This window comes from Mastomys coucha, unplaced genomic scaffold, assembly GCF_008632895.1.
Source record: "Mastomys coucha isolate ucsf_1 unplaced genomic scaffold, UCSF_Mcou_1 pScaffold16, whole genome shotgun sequence".
Lineage (NCBI taxonomy): Eukaryota > Metazoa > Chordata > Mammalia > Rodentia > Muridae > Mastomys > Mastomys coucha.
The window spans coordinates 50,783,430-50,806,491 of NW_022196898.1; the positions used below are offsets into that span (position 1 = coordinate 50,783,430).

At 33.4% G+C, this 23,062-nt stretch overlaps 1 protein-coding gene across 3 annotated transcripts in view; it reads right to left on the reverse strand.

Moving 5' to 3' along the window:
- Sycp1 (synaptonemal complex protein 1) overlaps positions 1 to 23,062 on the reverse strand; it is a 119,920-nt gene that overhangs the window by 20,733 nt on the left and 76,125 nt on the right. For all 3 annotated transcript variants that reach the window (XM_031375008.1, XM_031375007.1, XM_031375006.1), the window contains 6 exons: positions 14,217 to 14,333; positions 13,524 to 13,634; positions 12,213 to 12,305; positions 11,653 to 11,727; positions 5,849 to 5,905; positions 2,422 to 2,610 (listed from right to left, as the gene is read on the reverse strand). In XM_031375008.1, the coding sequence (XP_031230868.1) occupies positions 2,422 to 2,610; positions 5,849 to 5,905; positions 11,653 to 11,727; positions 12,213 to 12,305; positions 13,524 to 13,634; positions 14,217 to 14,333 (642 nt within the window). The remainder of the gene's footprint in view (positions 1 to 2,421; positions 2,611 to 5,848; positions 5,906 to 11,652; positions 11,728 to 12,212; positions 12,306 to 13,523; positions 13,635 to 14,216; positions 14,334 to 23,062) is intronic.

The window sequence follows — 23,062 nt, forward strand, 5'->3', positions numbered from 1 at the left end:
AAAAAAAAAAAAGAAAAAGAAAAAGAAAAAGAGGGATCCTCAATTGAGAAAATGCCTCCAGAAGACTAGGCTGTAGGCAACTCTGTGCAGCGATTTCTTGATTAAAGATTGATGAGAGAGGGCTTGGTCCACTGGGCGTGGTGCCACCTTGGACAGGTGGTCCTGGGTTTATAAGAAAGTAGGATGAGCAAGCAATGAGAATCAGGCCAGTAATCACTTCTCCATAGCCTCTGCTTTAGTTCCTGCCTTGAGTTCCTGTCCTAATTTTCCTCCATGATGGACTGTTTCACTACAATAAAAAGTTAGAACTAAAGTTGTCTAATTTTCACAAGTTGAATAATATTTGTGTATATTTATTATAAACGGATTGAAATCTTTTTCTTTAATGCTGGAATGGCCAACCAGAACTCAAAGCTGGGGTAAGTGCTAGTAGCCCACATTATAAAGAACATGAAATATACTTCAAGCCAAATTCATCTCTGAATCATATTTAAAAGTAGAAGAACTGACCCTATGATTAACACTTCTCATTTATTTCAAGGAAATAAGAAAATAAGATGCAAAATTTCAACTTAAAAGAGTGCAAACAGGTTTTTACTTCAACTTGCAAAAAAGTGTCCTTGTAAAGACTGGTTTTCAACCCTCAGAGAGGGGTTTCTCATTCTCAATTAAGTTATGAACCTGGGTAACAAATCTATTTAGCTATACTTGTGTCTGGCTGAGTAGAGGAAAAGAAACTTAAGAGTAGAATAGCATATAAAAGAGGGGTTGTCAGAATAAAATTCTACACTTGTTTCCTGCACATGCTTTTATTTTTTTTGAAGGTATATATTCCTTGTTTTTATTTAATTGTTTTTTCTTTTATACTCCAGATTTTATTGCCCTCCCAGTCCACCCTCTGACTCTCTCTATATAGAGAGAGACATGGAAGAACAAGGACAAGGAGGATGCAGGGAAATTGTGTCTTCTGGATCTGGCAAGGAAGCTACACCCATGAAATCTTAAGACTATGGCTGCCTAAACAAGACCTGCACATTTCAACAAGAAGTTGATAGCCCAGTGTAGATAGGAGAAAGCTCATAGAGACTCACCTATAGCTAGATGAAGAGGTACAGGCAATTAATGACTACAAAGAGAGAATTAGTTTTACATGCTTTTACTTTTTTTTGTTAGTACTTTTTTATTGGTTATTTTATTGATTTACATTTCAATTGTTATCCCCTTTCCCGGTTTCCCCTCTGCAACCCACCTATTCCATCTCCCTCCTCCTGCTTCTATGAGGGTGCGCCCCCCCAATCCACCCACTCCTGCCTCATGTCCCAAGCATTCCCCTACACTGGGGCAGCAAGCCTTCACAGGACCAAGGGCCTCCCCTCCCAATGATGCGATAAGGCAATCCTCTGCTACATATAAGCCATAGGTCCCTCCATGTGTACTCTTTGGTTGGTGGTTTAGTCCCTGGGAGTCTGGGGAGGCAGGGACAGGGGATGGGACAGGAGGTTTCCAGGGGTCGAGGGGAGAGAAGGAACCAGGAAAGGGAATAACATTTGAAATGTAAATAAAGAAAATATCCAGTTTTTTTTTTTAAAAAAAGGACAATTCTGAAAGGATGCCCCACTTGCAGATACACTCTATGGGATACTTAAGTATGCTATTGAAATTGTATCAATAGAGTATTGATTGAGCATTTTCCTCTGCCTGGTCCTTTTTGTCTTGCCCCTCCCATCTGTTATTTCTAAAACTATTCCCCAACAATGTTATTACATGCAAGACTGGGAGTTTTGAAGTTGATGTTTTTGCATTGCCAACCTATGACCATCAAAAACAGAAGGGATCAGGGGGAGAACTCTGAAATAAAATGGCACATACTTTTAATCCCAGCACTTCAGAGGCAGAGGCAGGGGGATCTCAGGGAGTTCAAGGCTAGAGGCAGGGGGATCTCAGTAAGTTCAAGGCTAGCTATTCTACATAGCAAGCTCTTGGACAGCCAAGACTACAAAGAAAGACCCTATCTCAAAAAATAAAAATAAAAAAAAAACATGAGGAAGGCAAATAAAATTGAATCATCTTGCTAATGGCAATTACTGCAAGATGACTGCTAAATAAAAGGCAAAAAAAAAATGATGTAGAACAAATAGTAATGGGGGTAGTAACTACAGCAGTGCTATAAAGTTTCAAATCAGAACCAGACTTCTCATATTCAACAGTATGCATTGGTAAATGACCAGCAAGTTATGGAATCAGCCCAAGATGCCATTAAGTTTGGACACAATGAAGAAAAAATGATTTAAAAAACAAAACCATTTCATGCTGAAAGGTCTTTGCAAAAATTTAGTTTTATATGTGTATAAATCTATGGTACGTGATATCAAACCTTTTTTATTAAAAAATTACTATCATCTTACAAATTTATCAGCAAACCTTTGTAACTGTTGTAGATAAAATGCTTTTGGCAGATGCCCTCGGATTATCTCTGTTATCTTTGGATTTGCCACTATCCATTGATGAAGAAAGCCGAGATGCATCCTTCCTTTTTTGTGAAGGAGATGTTTTAGAATCAAATTTCCAACTAGTGGCTTCGGGTGATTCCAGTAAAGATGCCTGTATTTTCTACATTGAACAAAAGTGAATAAAACCATGTTAATTTTTTGTTTTTTAAAATAATGCTTCATTAAGAAGCTCATGTCAACTTCAAACTCCACAATGCTTTAGCTTTGTAATCTAATTCATATTTTAAAATGGGGTGAAAATGAAATAGGTAAACTTACTGAAACAAAAAAAAAAACAAACTGAAAAATGGGCATTTGCTCCAATTGTGAGAAAATGTTACAAATTTACTCTAAATCATTTGCCTTTATTTCAACCCAATATTTTTTCTCATTTTTATCTTTGTATACAGCTTCCTTAGCAATTCATGTGGTAAATTGCTAGTAATTTCTTTCCATATACATTATATATATATATATATATATATATATATATATATATCCTAGTAAAAGATAAAAATCTTCCTACTAAAATACAGAGAGAGAGAGAGAGAGAGAGGGAGGGAGAACTGAGAACTGGGATTAAACCTAAGGAAGTATACATGCTAGAAAGTCTTCTATGACTGAGTTCCATCCTAAGCTCTCAAAAGGTAGTAATAATTGCTTTAGTGGAATATTATATGAATTCCAAGTACAACATGTTCTATTCCACCTCTTTCTTTGGTCACCATCATCTCCAAAAATCAATTCAATTAAGTACATACAGATACACATGTGTGTATAACATACACAGACAGACAGACAGACAGACAGAAGAAAGGGGATTTTCAAAAGTTTGCTATTTTAACTTGGAAACTGAGTTTAAACTAGGGGTATAGGTACACAACTAAAAACAGTGATTACAAAAGGCTGTAGAATTTGCTCAGCAATTAAAACCACTGGATGTTCTCCCTGAGTACTCCAATTCCATTCCCAGCGCCCACATGGTAGCTCAAAATCTACTGTAACTCCAGTTGCAGCGAAGCTGATGTCCTCTTCTGGCCTTCTCAGGCACTCACAGTCAGCACAGAGTGCAAAGACATGAATGCAAACAGAATACCCAAACACATAAAAAAATAAAGGTTAAAAAAAAAAGAGGCCAGGTAGTGGTGGCGCACACCTTTAATCCCAGCACTTGGGAGGCAGAGGCAGGCAGATTTCTGAGTTCAAGGCCAGCCTGGTTTACAGAGTGAGTTCCAGGACAGCCAGGGCTATACAGAGAAACCCTGTCTCGAGAAAAGAAAAAGAAAAAAAAGAGTTAAAGGCAAAGAAAAAAATGTTTGAGTGCAGGTAATATTCTCTTCTCTGGGTATATTACTGTCTTCCCAGGTGATTACAAGTACGCCTCCAGATTTAAATTTACCAATTCAGAAAAGCTACTAAATGAAAATGATTCAGTTTCTGCCTTGTTCTAATGATCTATAATTATAACAATTTTTCAGCACATAGGAATTTCTCATTTTTCTGAACTTTGTTTTGAGAACTGGTCTGTGACTCCATATAAAAATCAAGTTGTCTTTGAACTTGCAGCAATCTTCACCTCCTAAATGCAGAAATAAAGGACTGGCACTTTTTTTCAACTGTATTTCTATATGCTTTTTGTACATATTTTATACTATAATTAAATGGACAATTTTGATGACAGTTTATGCTTTTCCTGCTCTCTGGATTCTTCAGAGAACATATCTGGAACCTCAAACTGTAGCTTTTCCAGGACAAATTTTCCCCAAATTGATCTGAATGTAAATTTAAAGTCACTGTTCCACCACCTTGTGGCCATGTCAGGGAAATTCCATTTATTTGGTAGCCTAAAATACAAGCCTGACTTTCACCCACATAACCCTTGGAGAATATGTATTTCTTCATAATAATGGAAATAATCATAGAAATGTGTTTCAGTAACACAATTTGTCATAATGTATTTCAAATGATATAGAACATACATTGACTGTTGCATTTATCTTATATGACATTTACTCTATGGTAAAGATTATTTTAAACAGATTACAAACACCACTTCACTTAATATTACTAACAAATTGAAGATGTAGGTAAGAAAATCCTTTTAGAGAAAATTAAGGCATGAAGAATTTAAATAACTTACACAAATTCAGAAATATTTGATCAATTTAATGTTTATATTAAGTCTGTGATATTCCGGTATGGTTAGAAAAGTATTATTCTCAAAGGCTTACTTAAATTTCTTCAATTCTTTAGCAATTTTGTTCATTTTTACAGCATAGACATGTAAACTCTTCAGATAAAAAATTATTACTTACTAATCTGATAACAGATATAATTAAGTACATATTGCAGAATTAAACATGAATCATCCTATCTCTAGGAAAATATAATATATAATTATATGAATGTTCTAAATCTATAAAAGAATATTAGTAACTAAATTTTTTTCATCTTATTAGTTATTACACGGACTATAATCTTGCTGTTTAATTTTACTCTGGTAATACCTGCAATGATAATCTTTTCAAGTGTCTAGTGCAGTCTCTGGGAAAATAAAGTACTAAGTACTCACAAACAGGTTCAATACTTCCTTCTCCTTTTTTTAACTCAAAGGTCACAAGCTGTGGCATTATCTATGCCTAAAAATTCAGTTATTTCCAGAGTACTGTTTCTCACTTCAATGTAATTATTATTATTATCATAGCAATGTCTGCTAAAAGGCCGTATCTTTATGAAGAAAATAACAATTGAACCCAAAACTTGTAAGTCAGAGGTTCTAGGTTAACTCTTCATCCCCACAATGAAACTTCCTTACATTGGGGAGCTCTATAAATACATTTTACTATTTTTTATTATTGTTTTATTATTTTTCTGTATATGGTGAGTGACCTTCATCCAATTCCCAGGACTCACGAGATAGAAGGAAAACCATCTTCCACAAATTGTACTCTGCTTCACACAGGAACTCTTGCATGTACACAAACACATACACACACACACACATATACACACGTGCATGTGCATATGCACATATAAACACAGAATAAACTTTTAGTGAATTAAATTGAAGCAATCTCTAAATGTCCAAAACAAAACAAAATGACAAATATATAAAAATTTCTAGCTAGTGACTTTAAATTAATATAGCAAGAAAGAATTTTGGAAACAAAACTATGATATATTTTTAAAGTTATTCTTCTAGTTATGAGTAACAAATACTATTCCTAATTATTGTTTGAAAAATGAGCTATATCCCAGTGGAAGAATATTTGCCTGAGACACATAAGGGCCTAGGTCCAGCATCCTGAACTGAAAATATATCAGTTATGTATAAAAAAAAAATAGAATAAGACTCTTACCTTGTCTTTTTTATCTTTAAGAATAGCTGTGTTTTCCTTTGCCATTTTTAGTTTCTCCTATTAAAAATAATTAGCAAATTATATAACAAATATTTCTGTTAACACAAATTAAAACAAACTGTTTAAACATTTCTACAGAGTTTTTATTTGGCTCTATCTTTTAGTTCTATTCTCTCTCCTGTGCATCTGTGAAATCACTAGTTGAGTTTCTTTAAGCTTTGAATCTCAACTTTCTTACTTTTAAAATTTGAAATGGAGGGAAAAAACTACAGAGTAAGAGTTACAGAGAAGTACCTAAATAACTACAAGTTGCAAGAAATCTAAATGAGTCTATATTGAAAGATTCAGTCTGCTTTTCCCTTAGATGTTAAGAAAGTACATTTTGGTAGTACTTTAAATAATGAACTAACTTTTAACAAAATAAAGTATAAAGTAACATGCTGGGAAGCAAAAATAATCATAGTAGTAAGCTCCAAAAAGTGTATACACTTAATAAACAACATCTAACTTTGGGTGAAGAATAGGATATGTGTATAGAAAGAATCAAGAAATCTATGATCTATGTCATCATGATCTATGTGACACAGTCACACTTGATGTCTTAGCTTGTTTTTTCAATATGTTAAAAGTATAGCACACTGGACTATAGGAATTATTCAGTAGCTAAAGAAGAAAACCTAAGTCTTGCTTACAGATATAAAAATGTGTTGCGATGATGGCTAGTTTTATGTTAACCTAACATAGCTATAGTCCTTTTAGAAAGGAAACCTCAAAAGGACAGAACTGGAAAATACCATCCTGAATGAGGTAACCCAATCACAAAAGAACACACATGGTATGCACTCACTGATAGGTGGGTATCAGCCCAGAAACTCGGAAGACACAAGATACAATCCACAAACCACAAGAAACTCAAGAAGAAAGAACACCAAAGTGTGGATACTTCGATCCTTCTTAGAAGGGGGAAAAATACCCATGTGAGGAATTGCAAAGACAAAGTGTGGAGCAGAAACTGAAGGAAGGACAATCCAGAGACTGCCCAACCTAGAGATCCTTCCCATATACAATCACCAAACCCAGACACTATTGTGGATCCCAGCAAGTGCTGGCTGACAGGAGCCTGATATAGCTGTCTCTGGAGAGGCTCTGACAATACCTGACAAATACAGAAGTTGATGCTCACAACCATCCACTGGACTGAGCACAAAGTCCCCAATGGAGGAGCTAGAAAAAGGACCCAAAGAGCTGAAGGGGTTTGCAGCCCCTTAGGAGGAACAACAATATGAACTAACTAGTACCCCCAGAGCTTCCAGGGACTAAACCACCAATCAAAAAGTAGACATGGTGGGACTCATGGCTCCAGCTGCATATGTAGCAGAGGATGGCCTAGTCGCTCATCAATGGGAGGCAAAGGCCTTGGTCCTGTGAAGTCTATGCCCCAGTGTAGGGGAATGCCAGGGCCAGGAAGCAGGAGAGGGTGGGTTGGTGAGCAGAGGGGGTGGGGGAATAGGGTTTCTTTTTCAGAAGGGAAACCAGAAAAGGGAATAACATTTGAAATGTAAATAAAGAAAATATATAATAAAAAAATAACATGTTTACTTAAAAAATATTTTATAATAGAATGAGATCTTCCATCATGATCTATGCGACACAGTCAAACTTGATGTCTTGGCTTGTTTTTTCAATAGATGTTATAAAGGTTTTCATACATAAAAAACTCAGTGTCTTCTATAAAAATCACACACATTAATTTATTTCAGATATAGTACCTGTTTTTACCTGGCTGGCCTTATACTTGGTTACTGTATGAGAAAAACTCTTAAGTAGCTTTTCAGTGCCCGATTTCAGAGGTTACTTAAATACTGGGTGAAGGAACTAGGCAGTAGTTCCCACAAAATTATATCATGCAATAGGTCTCTTGTGGGAAATTAAAAAAAAAAAAAAAGATCTAGAATACTGTACCCTAGGACAAAGCATATTTGTTAAACTAGCATACTGTATCTACTCTAGGGACATCTTGGCTCCTAGAGTACAGAGAAAGCACTCTCACAGATTACACAGTCACAACTCTACATTTTTCTGGTAAGTACTCTAAGTACAGTCAGTGTTTCAAAGGTGTGAACTAGCTCATCATGAGTCTCTGGTAGTAACTAACTGATCATGGTTCCTTAATTAGGAAACCTAATTACCTAATACAAAATACCTAATTAGGTCCCTATCTAGCATCAATAAGTAAAATGTTCCTAAAATAAGTTTTGGTAAACAAGAATAACTTGATATACTAAAGTAGAAGAGTCTGTGTCCAAATTTTAAAAATAACTTGCAAAGAAGATGAGTTATGGAAGCATTCTGCAATATCTGTAATAATATCACAAATAAATATTGTATCTCTCTTGCTATTTATGGAGAATAAAACTTTCAGACTTGTGGGTAATCAAACACTGAATCTTAGTTAACACTAAATCTTAGAGCATATAATGTAGAAATTTTCTTACCACTGAAGAGTGGAAATTCAATCCCCACCTTTCTGCATACAGCTGTAGCCTCCAATTTTGAATAACCAACAAGGAAACTACTCTAAAACTGCTTCCATTTCTATTCTTGTGAGTAACTCTTCCTTCTTTTTTAAAAAACTGCATATTTAGTGTGATTTTCTTACTTTATTGTATTTCAAATTTTACTTTATATTTTTGTTATTCTACTACACAGATTTATCAAGTTTTACTTATGTAATTTAGCCATTTGAAACAATGTTGTTATTCTTTTCCTTAGCTTCCTTTTTCTTTTCCTGCCTCTATTTCCTTACCTGCCATGTCTATTTTCATTAATATTTTTACTTTCTTATTTTTAAACCCTTATATTTTTATCTTATCTAATTTCACCTTTAAACTTTCTTACACTTATAATATCTTTATGTTTTTCCTCTTTGTTCTTTTTCTATTCTCTTAGCAAAATGCCTAAGAAAACCAGCTATATGGATGGAAAAAATAAAAATATGAAAGAAAAATCAGCAAAGAAAATCATATAAAAAGTATTAGAAATTTAAAATTCAATGAATAATATTTTAAGATGCAATGGAAAGAGTCAAGCAGAAGAAAAAATATTGGAAATAGAGAACAAGGTTAGTGAAATACATTAAGACATCAATAAGAAAACAATAAGCATGAGTACAATGTCTAAGAACTTAGGGATAGGAACAAGGCACAAAACCTAAGAATTCATGGGACAGTAGAACCTGAAACAAACACTAATGAAATTATAGCTTCTCAAGTCTAGAGAAGACATTCTTCTCTAGTTCAAAGGTAAGAGACATTTAGAACCCCAAATAAACAACACCAAACAAGAACCTCTCCATGGCATTATAGTCAAGATGTCAAAAAAAGAAAGAAAGAAATATACTAAAAAGCTGCAAGGGGAAGTGCCAACTCATATACAAAGATGGAAACATGAGAAAACATCAAGTGTCTGCCTCTCAGCAACCCTAACAGCCAAGAAACCTGGAAAGATGCAAGCACCAAAACTGTTAACCAAGATCACTACAGCCAGCAAAACTCACATATTCCAAAAGTGATGTATAAAGTATATGCAAGACAAACACAAACTAATGTAATTCATGAGTAACAAGCCAACTCTATACTAGATAAAGGAACACTACAGACATTAGGAAAAAGAAAAGTGTCTTCAATCAAGAAAGTACAGGAAAAAATAAATTACATTAGAGGAAAAGATGAGAAAAGGAGAGCTAAGAAGGAATCCATTATGCCCATAACAATAAACCAGCAAGCACTAATACTAATTTTAATACTAATAGGAGAAAAAATAGAAAAACAAAAGTCCAAATGCCAGAAAAACAGCAAGTAAATCACAGAAATTAGTAAAAGGAAATAAAAACCTCAATATTTATTTTAAATGTAAATGGGCTCAATACAACAATAAGTAAAGACTTGCTAACTGGATCTAAAACTATATACAAAGTATGTATTGTTTCAAGACACACATGTACTAAAGACACCTCCTGAGAGTCAAAGTTTGAAAAACAGTCTGTCACATAAACAGAAGCCAGGAACTAACTGGTATAGCTATTTTGATACCTGATAAAATATAAGTCAAACAAAAATTAGTCAAAAAATATAAATGCCCTTACTAATTAAGGGACCAAATCATCAAAACTATGTAACACTAATTATACATGCACCAAATATGGGATATCCAATTTCAAAAGGCAAATGAACAAAACTATAAAAGGTCAACAGACCTTGACATAACAGAAGTGATTTCAATACCCAACTTTCTCCACTACCATACAAAGCAGTTTCAGTTTAATCAAGAATACAAAAACACAAAAGGACTTTTCTATTGAAACTATAGGATAAAGGTAAGTATTAATGTTATTACAGGTAAAATGAAGTCAGTTTATTCATTCAACTGATATTTATTAGAAATAAACAAATTTCAAAAAAATCAGATAAGACATGATCCTAGTTTAAAAGTTTATGATATAATAGAAAGTAAATATATATATATATACATACATATATATGTATGTATATGTGTTGTATGTGTGTGTATATGTGTATGTGTGCACGTGCACGTGTGTGTGTGTATGTATATATATATATATATATATATATATATATATATATATATATATATATAAGAATACTTTAAAAACTGACATTTTGGGGGTGTTTTTTGGTTAGTTGGTTTTTGGGGGTTTTGTTTTTGTTTTGTTTGTTTGTTTGGTTGGTTGGTTTTTCGGGTAGTGGTGGTGCATGCCTTTAATCCCAGCACTTGGGAGGCAGAGGCAGGCGGAACTCTGAGTTTGAGGCCAGCCTAGTCTACAGATTGAGTCCCAGGACAGCCAGGGCTACATAGAGAAACCCTGTCACGAAAAACAAACAAACAAACAAAAACCTGACATTTGAACACACAAATTGTGTAAGATTTTCCCCATAAAGAAAAAGATAACGGACTTAAGAACAGAACAAAGTTACTGAGGCTTCAAGTTGAAACAATACTTTACTACCAGACTGCTGCATAGGTAATAGAACAGGTTTTGAAATCATGTGAAATAGAACTAACTCTAGCTATTCTAGTTTCTTACGTAACCTTGAATATATAACCTAACCATTACAAAAAAGAACATAGTAAATATTACATATGCTGTTTAATAATTATTAAGCTAGTTATAATCAGCTGAATATATGCCATACAAAAAAATTTTAAAGGAGATTTGGTATTTTAAGTGTTAGTCATAGCACCTTGCAAAAACTACATAATACCATAAGGATGTAAGAAATTTTCTATAACTATGAATAGCTTTTGAAAACTCATATTAAATATACAAGCATTTACTATTAGACAGTATTTCCTTTTTTAAGACTTATTTTTAATTCTGTGTGTCTATCTGAACTGGGTATTTGAGTAAAGGTGCCCCCAAGAGGCTAGAGGTATTAGACTTCCCCTTGGAGCTGCAAGTATAAGCAGCTGTGGGCTGCCTGGAGTAGGTGCTGGGAACTGAACTTGGATCTTCTGCAAGCAAGTACATGCTCTTAAGAGTCATCTCTCCAGCCCTTGAGAGATTTCTCAAACAAATACTGTATATCTGAAAGCATTTCTATTATTAAAAGTATATATTTTTAATGAAATATGTAAAATACTTATAGGGAAAGATAGAGAAAAGCTGTATTTTCTTAGTATTAATTACCAAACTTTGTCATAATATTCTGTAACATTTATAAGACATCAAGTTGAACCACATGAAAATCCTACAGTTATCTTATATGTAATGCCACAAAACTTACTTTTTCTTCTTTTTCTACTTCAAGTTGCTTTGTAAGGGATACAAGTTCATTTCTGATATTAGATAATTCACTCTCCTAAAGAAAAATAAAGATAAAGTGCATAAGTACTTCTATATTTTCTCAAATCAATGAAACTGTAATCCAGTGCTCCAAATAAATTCAGCTCTAGAAAGAATTAACTCAGAAAATATGAACATTGATAATAGAACATAACCTAACTCAATGTAAATAAGTTTCAAGTTTTTCATAGTTTTCTCTAAGGACTAAAATGGTCTATGTATACATATAAACATACATATACTCATAGAATTCTACTTCACTCTCCTCTCCTAAACATAAAGGCTTTAAATTCAGTTTAACTGACTTTTTAACACCTCTGTTGCAAAGACACTTTAGGCTACAATGTAAAATAAATTGGAAAAGCATTCAACTAAGAAAATAGGTTAAAATCCTTTCAGACCCTACAGACCAAATATAATGGCTCTACTTAGTGTTATTCTTTTTCCTCAATCCTGGCATTTTAAGAGTTGGCCTTTACTGATATTTGTTTTGTATCTTACCAAAGCAACCTTCGCTGATGACTGCTCTTGTTCTCTGTTTTTATAAAGTCCTAATTCTGAGTCTCTTTCTTCAACAATCTTGTCATATTGGTGCTGTATTAAACAAAAATGGTATTTCAGGCATATTAAAATGGAATAGATTATGTTATGTAAGATTAGTATGCTACAACAGAAGAAAAGTGTCACTATAAATTTATATGAATATGTACATTCTTATATATTCTAACAACCTAAATAGGGAAACATAAACAAGTTTAGGATATAGTCTAACACAACAAGAAATAGTTATTTTAATTGGAAACACTAAATTTCATCATTTAAGAATAGCTAAGGTAATAAGCTCACCATGTCCATAAACCTACCACTTGGGAGGCTGGGACTTGATTATCACAAGGTTAATTTCAACATGGGCTACAAAGTCAGTCTTGTTCAGTATGAATATAACACCAAGATGTCTTAGAAAAGTTATAGACTCTAGATCTAACACCAGAAATGCAATACAACCTTAAAAACTTTTGTCATGACAAAAAAAAAAAAAATCAAAGGCTATTCAAATCAGGTCAAAAGGAATTGCTTATCAATTTGAAGATGCTCTTCCAGAACAAAGACAAAACAACTTTTCATTATGAACTAACTGCACTAGACTGAAACATGCCAAATCTGAATCTATGAGCTTATAATATTACTAAAAGTCTGCATTCAAATTCCTATTAATATAGTACCTCATAATAATGTTAGATTCTGGTATCAAATTTTTAAAATTAATAGGTAAGGGCACCTACTTCCTTTCCAAATTTGAAAGAAAATGAATCTTTCCTAAAAGAAGAATTACCCAACAGTAAAACAAAAATAAAATGTACTCACAACAAATATTAAGTCTTCCCCCAGGCTAGAGAGATAGGACAGCCATTAAAAAGCTAGGCTCACAACCATAAGTTTTTCATTTATTTATTCCCTTGATAAAATTTGTTCACCTTGTAAATGTTAGATTAATTTAGCAAATAGAAATATTAAAGAGAAATATCCTCGGTATGTAGTTAATATAAGATGGAAAGTGCTATGAGATTACTAAAAGAATTCAGAAAACATGACTACTTCTCTTTATTATAAATGATAACAAGATATTTACTAGAGAAGTAGCACCTCAGCTCAACTTTAAATGTTTAAGATCTGACTTAGAGAAACGGGATCAATAATACTCAAGCTATAATTACTGTTGTATAGAAAATATTTCTTTGAGAAATCAGAAGAATGCCTTAAGGTCATGTTAATAAAAATATGATCTAAGTGCTAATTTTATTATATTGTTACCTTATGTTTTTCCATAAGTGCTACCATTTCAGCTATTTTATGTTGGCATCGTAAATCAATTTCTTTCTGTAACTTTACTGCTTCATCAACTGTTGCTTTGGCTTTCTCAACCTATCAAATTTTTAAAAAAGTATTTCTTTTATTTATTGGTGGTGAACCTTGTATCACATTTTAAAAATTCAACTTTTCCATTTAAAACTTATATATTGAACTTATATAAAATATAAAACTAAAACAGTGAAAATTAGAAATGAAACAAGTAAAGAACCACTTGTTTGATTTATTTTAGGATGTTTCAAAAAGTAAGATGTATTATAAATACTTCCATAAATATTTTAAAAATTTTTAAATTACATGTTACTCAATATTTAAATATTTAGAATAATACTTTCTATATTTGATAATTTTTCTTATTATAAATCCATTAAAACTTGTTAAATAACAATTTAAAAGTTAATGGTGCTTTTATTATTTTTGGAGACAGGTTTTTTTCTGTGTAGCCCTGGTTGTCCTGGAACTCACTCTGTAGACCAGGCTGGCCTCAAACTCACAAAGATCTGCCTGTCCCTGTCTCCCAAATGATGGGTTAAAGGCATGCACCCCCACTACCCCCCAGCAAAAGTACTAATTTTTAAAGCTATTCAACAAACATTTTTAGCACAATAAGTTCTTGACATATTTAGACTTTTCTACCTCTCCCAAAAGCTTTCCTTCTGATATCTTTTTGTTCTCAATTTCTTTCTGGTAGTTGTTAGTCATTTCTTCAAATTTTTGCTTGGTACTTTCTAATTCCAACTCTAATTTACTGATCTATAAGTAAAGAAAATAACATTAATTTTAGTAAATTCCAGACAACTTGAAAATAGCCCATATTCACCTGTAGTTCTGTAAGCCCTAAGATTCTCGAAAATTGTAATTGAATCATTTTCTTACATTTTTATTATACAGAGATATGTTTCGATTTTCAAAGTCTAACTTGACTCTTAAAATATGGATTTAGTTTTGCCAAGCAACGCAATATATAAACAATCACATTTTTTATTTCAAATCATTTTACTTAAAAATTGTAAGTAATGATCCATAAAAATATGTACAAGCTTCACTGATAGGCCCTAGCACATTCTATCAGATTGAATTAAACTTTAAATCAAACGTTAAATACCTTTCAGCTTTCCCTTCAAAGTGAAACCTGTAAGCCTACAATATACATGAACTTACAAATACCAAGGCACATGAAAATGAAATGGTCCACCACATCCCTTGTGGTGATAAGGACAGAGTAGCAACAGCAGCTGCAGGAAGCAAGGCTAGTAGAAGAAAATTCATTATGGCTAACCCACCCAGAAAGGAGCTCATAACCAAAAATGCATTCCAATCTGTTAGCTTATGTCTTTTTATGGGTGAGTAGAATCCATTAATATTGAGATAACAATATTAATACTGTTGGTTCCTGATATGTTTGTTTTGTAGGTGGCTTTATATGCTTGTGGTTCTCTCCTTTTGGCTTTGTTGTGTGACACTTATTATCTTGCCTTTTCTTTGGTAGGCACCTTCCTTGTGTTGGAGTTTTCCTTCTAGGATCCTCTGTAGGGCTAGGTTGGCTAGATAGATACTGTTTGAATTTGGTCTTGTCCTGGAATATTTTGTTTTGTTTTCTCCATCTGTTGATTCAGAGTTTTGCTAGGCATAGTAGCCTGGGCTGGCATTTGTGTTCTCTCCTCAAAGTAACTACAAGTATTCTTAATATTTATAAGGACTGTTTTAGTATTTTAAAACTTTATTATATTTATCTATCTATATAGATACATGTAATATATACCGCATACATGTGGAGGTCAGAGGACAACTTTCAGGAGTCAGTTTTCTCTTTGTACCATGTGGATTCAAGAATCTAACTCTGGTTCTCAGGTTTAGTGGCAATTAACTTTAGCTACTGAGCCATCTTGTCAATCAGTAAATATTATTTAATACTTTTTATGTTTTATATGTTTCCTCAAATACTATTCGATCTGTTTTATATATTACCTCAAATAACTTTGTTTTTGAAATTTATCTAATACTTTCATGGTATATATATTCTTTCTTTTGCTTTTTTGATGCAAAGCTTGTACCAAATAGTTATAAGTATAATATAGTTTGTTTATTTTCTCTGGTTAGCATTCTATGACATGAATATATCACAGATTGCCTATGTATTCAATTATTCTTATATCCTTAATTAATTCTATGTTCTAAAGATATCTGTGGTACAAATATATAGTAACTTTCTATGATAAGTACCTAAAACTGGAATGTCTGAATCATGGGCATGTTTCATGTTCAACTTTACTATAAGATATTCTCCTTATCTTCCTAAGTATTTAACAATTTAAATTACCAACAGCAAGGCCAGAGAAATAGCTAGGTATGTAAAGGCACTTACTGCGCAAGCATAACAACTTCAGTTTAATCCCCAGAACCCATATAAAGGTGAAAGAAGAGAACCAACTCCACAAAATTGTTCTCTGACCTTGACATATGTGCTATGCCACATATGGTTACAAACTACCCCCACTCCCTCACACGCACACACAGATTTGAAATCTTAAAAAATAAAGGAATCCCTAAAAGCAGACTATGACTTCTGCCTTTTTCACATACTTAAGACTTCATAGTATCAAACAATTGTATGAAAAGGATCACTAGAAAATTGTGTTCTAAAGAAAGTATTCTATTAGCAATAAAGAAGATAGCTTTAAATAAATTTATATCATAAGTATATAAGGTATGCACCAAATATTCATAACAAGTTCTATCTTATATAACAAAAAAGCTTTACATTATTAATAACCACAAAAGACAAAAAGTAAAAACATTATAACCCACTATAATGTGATCTTACAAAAAAGTTGAACTACCAAAAGAGAGAAATCCATAATCGTGTGAAATATTTTTAACATACACAATCAAAAGGATATATAAATTTAAAAAATGATTAACAATCTTGTTAATTAACTATTTCACATAACAACTGTAGAATATACCTTATCTGAAGGTGCATACGTCATGTTTCTAAAACACCCAAGTTATCCTCTGGCCTCCATAAATGTATACATCCATCTTTATGCACATACATTCAAACAGAAATTATGTACTACTTCATATAAAATGAAGCAAAATATTTAAGCATATATAAGCAAAATATATCTTAAGCATATATATAAGGAAAATAATTTTCATCCCTATCCTTTGTGCTAGATAGACATTATCAACTTATAAACTCTACAATGCCTAATTCTTTAAGCGTTTTGAGATTATAATTACAACATTCTTCCCTTCCCTTTCCTCCTTCCAAACCTTCTCATGTACCTCTCCCTGCTCTCCTCAAATTCATGATCTGTTTTTCCATTGTCATTGTATCCATACATGTATGTATATGTATATGCATATATATGCCTAAATATAACCTGTTCAGTTCATATAATGTTCACTGTACTTGTATTTTCACGGCTGACACCATTTTGGCATTGAACAACCAAGTGGTGTATTATTCTGTGGAGAAAACTACCTCTTCCATTCTGAGCTTTCCTTAGCTGCCTAGAATACTTTGTGTAGGGGTTGAGGACTCATGGATTTTTCCCTATCCAATTTGGCATATCCATTTATATCATCTTTGTTAAGCTCACATCTGGTTAATCATGTTAGTGAAACTTTATGGTTGTAGTTTCTGATGTTACTAGGAGATGTAATCTCATAGCAAATTCCCTAAACCTCTAGTTTATACAGGCTTTCTGTCCCCTTTTCTACAATGTTCCATGAGCCTTAGGTACTATATAAGCTTATGGAGCATTTATAAACTTCACAATGCATAATTCTGAAAAACTTTAAATAGCAATATGTATATTAAGTTATCCCTTAATAACTTAAGGGAGGGATCTAAAATATGAAATCTCTCATATTTTTGTATATTTAATATTTACCATTTCTGATGTCTTTGGTTCTTTCAGTAATCTAGATTTCTGTTTAATGTTATTTTTTCAGCCTGAAGAGTTCTTTCAACACTCCTTGTAGCATAGATTTTAATGTTACTTTTTCTGTATAAAAAAGGCCTATAGTGACAGCTTATTTCCCTCAGCATTTTATATATGCTATTCCTTCGTTGTGTTGTGTCCATGGGTCTTATAAGATTCGTTATTGTCATTTGTACCACATTTCTACAGTCTGACATGTTTCAGAGTGATTTTAGTTCCTGTTTATCCTTGGTTTAGTACTTTGACTAATAAAACTTGATACAGTTTTCATTCTATTTACCTTGTTTGGAACTTGCTGACACCCAAATTTATGTTTTTCAGGTTTTTTTATTTAATCAAAATCCAAAAACTTTGTAATGTAGCCACTGGCAAGTTACCTCATGCACCAGTGGACACCTTCCTACTCATCATACACATACACCCTGGTAAAATCCATTGGGTCACAAAGCAAAAACCAAAGAAAAATGAAAGGAGATGGATACTAAATGGAAGCAGGCCTAATTAGTAGAATGAGAGGGGCATAAGACAAGAAGTGAGGAATGACTGTAACCAGAATGTATCATAAACATGTACAAAATTGTCAGAGTATAAATTCATTTTGAAATAAAACAAGGAAAATTTAATAAGTCCCCCTCAAATATTTCCTTTTGTCCTTTTGCTCTCCTCTATTCCTCAGAGATTCTAATTACAAATTTTAAAATACTTGGTGTTATTCTATAGGTCTATGAGGTATTATTCTCTTTTTGAAAAAAGTTTCTGTGATCCTTGAAATTTCTACCTATACAGCTTTAATTTTACTAATATTTTATTCATTTTTAAAATGATTAAGACCATATGAATTTTTGTTTCATAATATATTCCATTTTTCAGCTTTTAGGTTATTTTACGGTAACTTCTAAAATGAATTTCATACTACTAATGGATATCTGTATACTCTTCAATTTGGTGTTACTATAAATAATACTGCTCTGAATATTTTTAGTAATTTTTGTCTCTAGGAATTCAGGTACATAATTATAAAAAGTATCTATTGACTACTTTTTTATATAATTTTCAGAAGTTTATAATTCTTATTTGCCTATTTATTATAATCTTTACATTTGTTTCGAGTGCCACTTCAAGATACTATAAAATACTTTATTTTCAACAAAGTATTCATTTTTAATATGTTGACAACTACTACTTCCCACTAAAGATTCAAAAATATTTATTACTTATGAAGTATCAATCATTGCCTAAAGAAAAATATAAAATTTGGCTCTTAATATCATAGACTTATACTATAGGCTTTATTTTCTAAAGAGTTAATGGGTCCCTACCCTTTGTGCAACAGAATAATCATATTTTATAGCAACCTGCCTGTAAGATATCACATTTTATAGCAACCTTCCTGCATAAAAGTTTTGGAAGTAACCAAACAATTTCTGATTGGATTTAGGCCCAATCCAGGAGCTAAAATCCATGCCTGACTCTGCTAAAATAGCCAAGAACTTAAAACATAGGTCTAGGAAAAAACCTTATATTACTACTCTGCTAAAGAAAAAAAAAAGCAATAAATGACTCCTAGTGACATTCTGCTAAATGCATAGATGAGTGCCTCCCTCATCAGAGAGGAACCTTCTTCTTACAATGGATGAGAACTAACATGGAAACCCACAACTCTGACTATACAGAGAGAGAAACTTTGGAGCACTCTGTCGTAAATGAAATGTCTTCATCAAAGCCCTCGCCTAGAAGGCTCAGGGATCTATGAGGAAAGGGAGAAAGAAAGATTATAAAAGTCAGAAGTGATGGATAATTCTAAGTAAACAGTGTTTCCCAGTCACGACAGGAATAATGAAAATATGAACTCACAGAGCGTGTGCAAGCACACACAAGGCCTACACAGGTTCAAGCCAGACAGGGCCCCAGCTCTGAGAGATGGGCAGTAGACACAGGTTTCCATCCTCAACCAAGAAGTTATTTGCAATTGATACTCAATGACAAAGGAAAAATCAAAACTTTCTCCATTGGAGTCTCACTAGGCATATTAACACATTCTAGGACAAGCCCCATGCCAATGAGTAGCTGGCCAATAAAAAAAAAACTCAATAATATTTTTATTAGCTACCCTTTTATCACATTTTGCTTTGGGCATTTTGCATCTCATCTTTTGCTTATATATTTTGATTTCAGTTTTCATAGGGTTGGTATGTGCCTTTCTCTCTCTCTCTCTTTTTTTTTTTAAAGAGAGAAAAGAAAAAATAGGGAAGCAGGTATGAGCTAGAAGCAATTGGGGGAGGAGATAAACATGATCAAAATATATTATATGAATAAAGTTTTTTTGTTTTTTGGGTTGTTTGTTTGTTTGTTTGTTTCTTGAGACAGGATTTCTCTGTTCACCCTGGCTGTCCTGGAACTCACTCTGTAGCCTTAAACACAGAAATCCACCTGCCTCTGCCTCCCAAGTACTGGATTAAAGGCATGTGCCACCATGCCCAGCTATGAATAAAGTTTTTAAATAAAAAATATACAGATTCCATGCTTAACTGCTTTACAATATATGAGTTAAAAAATTAAAACACGAGCCAGTCCCACAACATCCAGAGGAAACTCCACTCCCAGGTGCTCTAACACTCCCAGGATCACAGGATCACAGGATCCCAGGAACTTAGTCACACCAGGATCTCAGGGTACCAGAAGCAGCTTGACTACCAGGAGCTTGACTATCCAGGATCTCAGGATCACAAGATCCCAGAATCAAAGGATCACAGAGATAGCTGAATTCTGAGGAGTTCTGACACAATCAGGATCACAGGAAGGAAAGGCTCCAATCATATATAGTGAGGGCAGGTAGCACTAGAGATAATCAGATGGTGGGAGGCAAGGGAAAGAACATAAGCAACAGAAACCAAGGTTACTTGGCATCATCAGAACCCAACTCTCCCATCACAGCAAGTCTTTAATATACTATCACACCGGAAAGCAAGATTCAGATCACTTCTCATGATGATAACAGACGACATTAAGAAAGACATAAATAACTCCCTTAAAGAAATACAGGAAAACACAGGTAAACAGCTAGAAGCCCTTAAAGAGGAAAGACAAAAATCCCTTAGAGAATTACAGGAAAACACAATCAAACAGGCTAAGGAAATGAACAAAACCATCCAAGATCTAAAAATGGAAATCAAAACAGTAAAGAAATCACAAAGGCAGATAACCCTGGAGTTAGAAAACCGAGGAAAGAGATCAGGAATCATAGATGCAAGCATCACCAACAGAATACAAGAGATAGAAGACAGAATCTCAGGGGCAGAAAACACCATAGAAAACATTGACACAACAGTCAAAGGAAATGCAAAAAGCAAAAAGCTCCTAACCCAAAACATCCAGGAAATCCAGGACACAATGAGAAGACCAAACCTAAGGATAATAGGTAAAGAAGAGAGTGAAGATTCCCAACTTAAAGGACCAGTAAATATCTTCAACAAAATTACAGAAAAAAACTTCCCTAACCTAAAGAAAGAGATGTCCATGAACATACAAGAGCCTAGAACTCCAAATAGACTGGACCAGAAAAGAAATTCCTTCTGTCACATAATAATCAAAACACCAAATGCACTAAACAAAGAAAGAATTTTTAAAAGCAGTAAGGAAAAAGGTCAAGTAACATATAAAGGCAGGCCTATCAGAATTACACCAGACTTCTCACCAGAGACTATGAAAGCTAGAAGATCCTGGGCAGATGTCATACAGACCCTACAAGAACACAAATGCCAGCCCAGACTACTATATCCAGCAAAACTCTCAATCACAAGAAATTCCCTGACAAAATCAAATATACACAGTATCTTTCCATAAATCCAGCCCTACAAAGGATAATAGATTGAAAACACAACACAAGGAGAGAAACTACATCCTAGAAAAAGCAAGAAAATGATTACTTTCAACAAATCCAAAAGAAGATAGTCACACAAACATAATTCCACATCTAACAATGAAAATAACAGGAAGTAACAATCATTTTTCTCTTAATATCAATGGACTCAATTCCCCAATAAAAAGACATAGACTAACAGACTGGTTACGTAAACAGCATTTTGCTGCATACAGGAAATGCACCTCAGTGACAAAGTCAGACACTATCTCAGAGTAAAGGGCTTGAAAACATTTTTCCAAGCAAATGGTCACAAGAAACAAGCTGGAGTAGCCATTCCAATATCGAATAAAATTAACTCTCAACCAAAAGTTATCAAAAAAAGATAACCAAGGACACTTCATACTGGTCAAATTAAAAATATACCAAGAGTAAGTCTCAATTCTGAACATCTATGCTCCAAATGCAAGGTCATCCACATTCATAAAAGAAACTTTACTAAAACTGAAAGCACACATCGGACCCGACACAGTAATTCACAGTTGTTGAGACTTCAACACCGCATTCTCAGCAATGGGCAGATCATGGAAACAGAAACTAAAAAAAGACACAGTGAAACTAATAGAAGATATGAACCAAATGGATCTACCAAGTATTTATAGAACATTTCATCCTAAAGCAAAAGAATATACCTTCTTCTCAGCACCTCATGGTACCTTCTCTAAAACTAACCATAAAATTGGTCACAAAAAAGGCCTCAACAGATACAAGAATGAAATAATCCCATGCATCCTAACAGATCACCACAGACTAAGGCTGGTCTTTTTTTTTTTCTAGAAAGGGTTTTTCTGTGTAGCCCTGGCTGCCCTGATACTCACTCTCTAGAACTGGCTAGCCTCGAACTCAGAAATCCACCTGCCTCTTCCTCCCAAGTGCTGGGATTAAAGGCCTGTGCCACCACCGCCCGGCCCAAGGCTGGTCTTAAATACCAACAAAAACAACGGAAAGCACACATACACATGGAAGCTGAACAATGCTTTACTCAATGAAAACTTGGTCAAAAAAGAAATAAAGAAAAATTAAAGACTTCTTAGAACTTAAGGAAAATGAAGGTACAACATACCCAACCTTATGGGGAATACAATAAAGGCAGTGTTAAGAGGAAATCTCAGCTCTGAGTGCCTCCAAAAAGAAACTAGAAAGATCATACACTACCAGCTTCACAGCACATCTGAAAACTCTAGAACAAAAAGAAGCAAATACACCAAAGAATAGAAGAAGGCAGGAAATAATCAAACTCTGGGCTGAAATCAACCAAGTAGAAACAAAGAGAACTATACAAAGAATCAACAAAACCAGGAGTTGGTTCTTTGAGAAAATCAACATGACAAATAAACCCTTAGACAAACTAACCAGAGGGCACAGAGACAGTATCCTAATTAACAAAATCAGAAATGAAAAGGGAGACATAACAATGAAATATATCTTAAAATAATTGTTCTGCCTGTTAAATATTAACAGTTGAAAATATGAAAAACATGTTCTAAAAACATCATGGAAATATTACTGATAATTTTTCTCACTGTGCTTGAAATTAGTATTTTCTTAATGTTTAACTTGAGTTTTTGCTATTTTGAATTTTTTTTTTTTTTTTTTTTTTTTTTTTTTTT